Source organism: Vicia villosa, unplaced genomic scaffold (genome assembly GCF_029867415.1).
Source record: "Vicia villosa cultivar HV-30 ecotype Madison, WI unplaced genomic scaffold, Vvil1.0 ctg.000184F_1_1_2_unsc, whole genome shotgun sequence".
Classification (NCBI taxonomy): domain Eukaryota; kingdom Viridiplantae; phylum Streptophyta; class Magnoliopsida; order Fabales; family Fabaceae; genus Vicia; species Vicia villosa.
Window position 1 is genome coordinate 1 of NW_026705058.1, and position 7,665 is coordinate 7,665.

Genomic DNA, 7,665 nt, shown 5'->3' on the forward strand with positions numbered 1-7,665 from the left:
TATTGAGTATTGACACCTTCCAATACGGTTTTGTCGCGGCCCTTTTCGCACTATAGGACCGTTTTTTAAAACCTTTCAGCATATTGCTTGAATGATGATATAGAATTATATCAAACAATTGGCATTGCTATTACTTCTTTGCCTCTGCATTATTATACATGCATTCTTACAGTTGTTTTGTTTTCTTGTAAAAGGGTCATAAAGAGTGGCTTGCAGAAGTTCAATTTCTCAGCATTGTTAATCACCCAAATTTGGTTAAGCTTTTGGGATATTGCTCTGTAGATGGAGAAAGAGGAATCCAACGGCTGTTGGTGTACGAGTACATGCCAAACAGGAGTTTGGAAAACCACCTTTTCAGTAAAACTTTACCTGTCCTTCCATGGAAAACAAGATTGGAGATCATGCTCGGTGCTGCTCAAGGGTTGGCTTATCTACATGAAGGGTTGGAGATACAGGTACCTCAAAAGAGATTGAGTTTGTTTCCATGGCATTTTCCAATAACATCTTAACATTCACATGTTTCTCACCATTGTCTCTCTTAGTTAGATCGCTTTTCATGACAACACGGATTTTAAAAATTTATTGTCACAAATGTTACTTGAATAAGCAAAGTTTATAATCCGTATGATTGTGACGGTTCTGATTGCGAACTGTGTAAATGAATAACTACTTAGCTTGATAATCTTTTGATTTTTATGTTTTGAAGGTGATCTACCGAGATTTCAAATCTTCAAATGTTCTATTGGACGAGGATTTTGACCCGAAGCTCTCAGATTTTGGGCTTGCAAGGGAAGGGCCACAAGGGGATCAAACTCATGTATCTACTGCGGTAGGTTTATATATGTTGGACATGTTTTCGTCATATGCTAAACTACTAACACACATCACCTTCATATTCAAAAGTGCTTAAATTGTAGGAACTTGGTATATAGTATCATTATGCACCATTCCCAAATGTTATTGCATGATTTATGGCCAGCTTGAATTGATTTATTTCATTTACTTGTGACTGTTTGAGAGAACTTAGAGAAACAATTTATGACATATTCATAAGTTGTTTTTAGCTTATTTTTATAAGCTTTTCAGGATAGTTTATGAAAACAGTATATATGATAACAATTTGACCATATTTTACCCTTTGGTATGAAAATAACTTATATTTGTGAGATTACACAATTACACATGAAGACAACAAAAGACAACAAAAGACAACAAAGTATTATATTTGTGAGTTTACACAATTACACATGAATTGAATCCATAGTCTTATGTTATCAGGTAGTAGGGACACAAGGATATGCTGCGCCAGAGTATATCGAAACAGGTCATCTCAAAGTTCAGAGCGACATGTGGAGTTTCGGAGTCGTACTCTATGAGATCCTCACAGGGAGAAGATCATTGGAAAGGAACCGTCCGACAGCTGAACAAAAGCTATTAGATTGGGTAAAACAGTATCCTGCCGACAGTAGCAGATTCAACATGATAATGGACCCACGTCTTAGGAACCAATATCCAAATGTTGCAGCGCGTAAAATAGCAAAGTTGGCCGATAGTTGCTTGAAGAAGAATCCAGAAGACAGACCTTCTATGAGTCAGATAGTGGAAGGGTTGAAAGAAGCATTGCAGTATTCAGAAATGTCAAATACTTCTCATGATAATGCCGAATCTTCTCGGTCAAAATTGGTTCGGAAAGGTCAATAGAACTTCATATTTTTTTAATTTTTTTTAGGACCAGAGAACTTGTCAGTTAAACATGAGTTGAATTAGAAGTATTCTGGTCAATCTTGAAAGTGAGGGTGATTTTACTTTTCAGCGGTTTGAGGTCTCTTGTATGTTTGGCCTAGCTCAACAGAATTATGTTGTTACTTATACTTTGTCAACCATTGGCTTTTAATTTTTTGATGTAGAGCTTAATTGTTATCTTATCATTTAGATGAATAAAAGTCTAAATGGTGTAATGATTTTGAAGAATATTGTTTGCCATACTAAGTTACCAATTTTATGATTAGAAAATTAGAAGCGTAACCAATGGCGTCATGTTTAAGAGGCATACTACATACCAATTTTGACTAGAATGATTAAAGAGTAAGATTTATCTATATAGTTGTAGAAAATTGAAATGAAGTGGTAAGTGTCATATAATAATTTCGTGCTGAATCATTGAACTTTTTCAATCGGGCGAATATAGAATAACTATGATGATGTATGAAAATGCATGGTGCAAACGTCATCCAGAATTTAAGGTTAATAATGTAAAAAAACGGCATGCATCATTATTTGGTCACGGATGAGAAATATTGATTGAACTGTAGCTTGCAGTTGGCATTGGGCACTTTAAGTTTAAACATTAATTGACCCAGTAGCTCGCAGTTGGGAGTCTTTGCATGTAATATCAAGTTTGACAAATAAAATATTTCTAATATGCCACTCTTTCAAAATTTATTCTCATTCGGCCATTTTTTAAATTAAAAAACCTTGCATTATAATTTTTTTACTCAAATACCCATTCTTCTTCAATTTAAATTTCAAAATAACCAACTTTCTCTCGCACAGGGGCGGATCTATGGCCCAGCCAGCCCGGGCACGCGCCCGGGCTCAACCCTTCCTTTCGTTGTATACTCCCCCACCTAATAGTCGATTTTTAGACAATACCAGGGGCAAAATTAATAATTTTTAGACAAAATATAGGGCAAAATTAGTAAAAACAGGGGGCAAAATTTCTAGAAAAAATCAATGGCAAATTTTTTAGACAAAATCAAGGACAAAATTAGTAGAAACAGGGTATAAAATTAGTAAAAATAAAGTGTAAAATTTTTGCCCAGGCTCCCTAAAATTTCTGGCTCCGCCACTGCTCTCGCATATTCATGAAATATTCAATTTTCAAAAAAAAAAAAGTGCAATGAAAAAGGACTTTGATATGAATTTTTAACGACATACCAAGTGACTCTCTGATAGACTCGTAGATAGAATGACCTTTCATCGATCCTTTTCTACTCACCCATAAACCGAGGAGACAAAGAAAGATAGAAGATTTTTTTTTTTGCACGAGAGTTCTTTTTGAGAAAAATCACGCTAAATAAACAAAACATATTTCCACCAATTTTAGTAATTACAAAAAATAGCAAATGGAAAAAACGGAGTGGGCCCGAACCGTATAGCCCTGTAGAGATGACCATGACGAGATGATTAAAGAAAGATAAGAAGAGGTTCTGAAGGATGAAGAGATAAAGTCACAGTAAGTTCAAAAGGCTTTATATCGAATATATTAAAGGCTCTTCTTGCTCAACGAACTTAGAATATAAATAAGACTCTTCTTGTTGTGTTGTAACAGGAAGATTTAAGTTTTACATTTCAGTAACTAATAAGTAAATTATAAGATGAACTAAAACAACAAACACAATTATTCAAAAGTTCTGCCTCTATCTGGACATTTTCTATGCATATAGCTGGTTTGGCGACAAGTACCACATTTTCGTTTCCCCTTTTCAACATTGTCCATTTCAGTTCTAATACGGGTAGTGTTTGGGCAACCTTTCTTATTTCACCGCACATTCGCATTGTGGCAGAGAGTGTTGCCTTCACATTGAGGCCAATTTGCTTTAGTCGGAACCCCGGGGAAGCTTTCTTCGTAGACCTTAAAGATGCTAACAACTTTGTACACATCAACTATATGCACAAAATAGTCTTATCGTATGCTTGAACACGCTGCAATAACATGTGAGCAAGACACATGGAAAGTTTGAAATTTTCCATAATAACACGTTTGATTTTGGAGGTCAACATTGAAATGACTAGTAGGTCGACCCTCGTTATGATTTTCCGTCTCTTGGAAATTGCCAGTTTCACAAAAGTTGCCAGAGTTAAAGATATTAAAGTTGACTCAATATTTATATTAGCATTACTAGAGCGTTGGAGGCCCGAAACATATATATATATATATATATATATATATATATATATATATATATATATATATATATATATTCCATTTTCCAACTAGTAAATATACGATCATGTTGGAAGATGTTAGTATGCATTTAGATCTTCGCATTAATGGTAAAGCTGTCAATGGTTATACTGAAATGAGTAAATATGCTTGGATCAATATTTTGGGTCGTCAACCACCAACCAATCAAATAAAGGGAAGGTGTGTAAATAAGACATGGCTTAAAAAAATTAAAAGAGAATGAATTATCAGAAACTTCACTATAGATGAAATAATACTTCCTGCTAGGATCTACATCCTACTCCTCCTCGACCAATCATTACTGCCTGACAAGTCCAATAATTTTGTACATTCTCTATAGACATCACTCGTTCTAGATTTCAACAAATGTGGTGAGTATAGTTGTGGACTAGTTATTTTAGCATTTCTATTTAGGGAGATTTTTAAAGTTGTTGACATTGTTGTAGAAGGAATGAGAAGATGTGTTATGTTTCTCTAAGCTAGGGGGCTTACCCGAATTCCATTTTAGCTCCAATCAGTCCAATGATACATACTCATCCTCATGCTTTAGTGTAAAATCTCACTTGGTTTCTAAGTTTAGCCTGATGTAAGCCTGTGTAAAATCTCAGATCGTCTCGTGGTCAGCCTGTGTAAAATCTCAGTTTGGTTTAGAGGATAGCCAACTCAAAACTGTGTCTTAGTTCAAGACCAACCTATGCAAAATATGTTCGGTTTGGAGACTAACAATTTCAATCCTTGTTTTCTATTTTGTTAGAAGTTAGCCCTAAACTTCATTTCCTTGTATAAGGGGATTCGTAAGCATAACCTTTACTACTACAAATGACACATGAAGTAACATGTTACTACCTCGACTATTAAGCCAACCAAAGTAATAGTTTTTATTTAGGCGCCTGCATTTTTATTTATTTTATTAAAAAACATTACACTACAGTCCATATTAATAATCATAGTGATATATTAAGGCTTACAAGCTTCAAATTCCAGCACCAACAGTTTTCTTTTTTTTGGTTACAAAATGGGCGTGTCATTTATATTCTTAATATTTATAAGGGGAGGCATGACCTAGACGTCTATGCCAAAGAATAGAATGAGAATAAAAAAATAGCATTACAACTAGTAGAGATAGGGAAAGATGAAATGGCATGAGCTTTGAAGACATATAAATCATTATATCTATCGGCTAAACCAATCACTTTCATGGATTTTTTTTTTTGCAAAATCAAACATGATTTGTTATTGAAAGTGAGCGAGCAAAAAGAGGAGTCAATAAATTTAGTAGTAGATATTAAGTTAACATTGAATTTTGGTATATAATAAACATTAAAAATAATTATTGAATTAGACAAATGAACCATGCCAACAATATTAGTCATTATAGTAAAGCCGTTATGAAGTTTCATAGTTATGGGTGGATTAAAGGAATAAAAATGAAAGTTATGCAAATTAGGAGTAACGTGATGAGTAAAAATTGTATCGATTATCCAATGTACATGTGGCTTAACATCTGAGGAGGTAGAGACAAAGTTGATGTTATGCAATATGGAGGAGTCAGAAGAATTAACAGCAAGGGAATGAGAATGTTGATGATTGAGCATCTGGAGAATCCGATTGTATTGATTCTGAATGGTAGTTAGGTAGTCTTGAGGATCACTACAATGAATAACACTTTTAATGACAAAACTTTCATCTCTTACATGCTAAAAACCGAGAGGATATTTCCTTGGAGCGTAATGTTTTATTTTTTAATAAGATAAACAACATGTTACGTCGGTGTTATACAAAACCGAGGTAGCCCAACTATAAGTTAGTGCCTTTATTTATCCATAAAAAATTAATAAACATGTTATCTCGGTTTTCTAGAGAACCGAGATAATATAGCTATAAGAACCTCGCTTCGAATCCCCGTTTCCGCATTTAAAATTTTGTTATCAATAAACAAGAATAGGAAATAATAGAAAAAAGAAAAATTTCATTGGTAGTAATAAAGAAACAACACAACAAAGAAAACTACTCAACAAATTCAAACTTCTGAGTCCACTCAATTTCAACATTACTCGTAACTATCCCTCATTTATGGAAAAGTGTAGAAAGAACTCTTTCATAAGGTATGAGAAAACTCGTTTCCCCCCGAGAAGTATTTATCTTTTCCTTCAAGAAGTTGAAAATGGTAATAGGAATATTAACACTCATGTTGTAGATGAGGAATACCAAGAGATGCTTGTCATACCAAGTAAGCGTTTCCAAGTCTTTCTCTCTTGGAAGGAGATTTGCTACTTGAAGTTGAAACAATTTTTCTGCAACATGGAGTATAGAATTAGGACCGGAGAGGTTATTTCTTTTGGCATAAATTTGTTGAAGTTGGGTTGAGTAGACATTGTTATTTTCATAGTGTTCAACACAACTACCTGTCTCTTGAAAGTTGATTGTCATAACAATCAGTGATGGAGTAATGAAGAAATGAGAGCCATTGATATAGGAATAGATGACTTCAACATGACCATCTGGCACATCGGAGGAATTCATCCAGAACTCTTTAATGAGATTAGTGTATATGGGACCATAAACCCAAGAGTTACTTCATGATTTATGGCCAACTTGAATTGATTTATTTCATTTATTTGTGACTGTTTGAGAGAACTTAGAGAAACAATTTATGACATATTCATAAGTTGTTTTTAGCTTATTTTTATAAGCTTTTCAGGATAGTTTATGAAAACAGTATATATGATAACAATTTGAGCATATTTTACCCTTTGGTATGAAAATAACTTATATTTGTGAGTTTACACAATTACTCATGAAGACAACAAAAGACTACAAAGTGTGAGTTTACACAATTACACATGAATTGAATCCATAGTCTTATGTTATCAGGTAGTAGGGACACAAGGATATGCTGCGCCAGAGTATATCGAAACAGGTCATCTCAAAGTCCAGAGTGACATGTGGAGTTTCGGAGTCGTACTCTACGAGATCCTCACAGGGAGAAGATCATTGGAAAGGAACCGTCCGACAGCTGAACAAAAGCTATTAGATTGGGTAAAACAGTATCCTGCCGACAGTAGCAGATTCAACATGATAATGGACCCACGTCTTAGGAACCAATATCCGAATGTTGCAGCGCGTAAAATAGCAAAGTTGGCCGATAGTTGCTTGAAGAAGAATCCAGAAGACAGACCTTCTATGAGTCAAATAGTGGAAGGGTTGAAAGAAGCATTGCAATATTCAGAAATGTCAAATACTTCTCATGATAATGCCGAATCTTCTCGGTCAAAATTGGTTCGGAAAGGTCAATAGAACTTCATATTTTTTTAATTTTTTTTAGGACCAGAGAACTTGTCAGTTAAACATGAGTTGAATTAGAAGTGTTCTGGTCAATCTTGAAAGTGAGGGTGATTTTACTTTTCAGCGGTTTGGGCTTTCTTGCTTGTTTGGCCTAGCTCAACAAATTTATGTTGTTACTTATACTTTGTCAACCATTGGCTTTTAATTTTTTTGATGTAGAGCTTAATTGTTATTTTATAGAATCATTAGGGAAATTCAAATTCGGTTTAAAGTGAAACAATTCTTAATCAGACTTTTTTGGGGTCAAATAGTCTAACCTAAATATGAATAAGTGGGGTGTCGCGAATTTGAACCCACATCCTTATATCTGATATCTCTGCAGATCTATCAATTGAATTGGCTTAATGAGACTG

The 7,665-nt window shown here is 34.3% G+C and overlaps 1 protein-coding gene across 2 annotated transcripts; it reads left to right on the forward strand.

Moving 5' to 3' along the window:
* Positions 1-54: 54 nt before the first annotated feature.
* LOC131625091 (probable serine/threonine-protein kinase PBL19) lies at positions 55-7,463 on the forward strand. 2 transcript variants are annotated; one of them, XM_058895989.1, is made up of 3 exons: positions 55-455; positions 707-829; positions 6,842-7,463. In XM_058895989.1, exons 1-3 carry the CDS (start codon positions 324-326, stop codon positions 7,262-7,264), a joined length of 678 nt encoding a protein of 225 aa, XP_058751972.1. In that variant the 5' UTR covers positions 55-323; the 3' UTR covers positions 7,265-7,463. The 2 variants fall into 2 exon arrangements, with proteins under 2 accessions (XP_058751972.1, XP_058751971.1); XM_058895988.1 differs by lacking the exon at positions 6,842-7,463 and adding an exon at positions 1,279-1,906 and having other exon boundaries at positions 121-455.
* Positions 7,464-7,665: the final 202 nt, after the last annotated feature.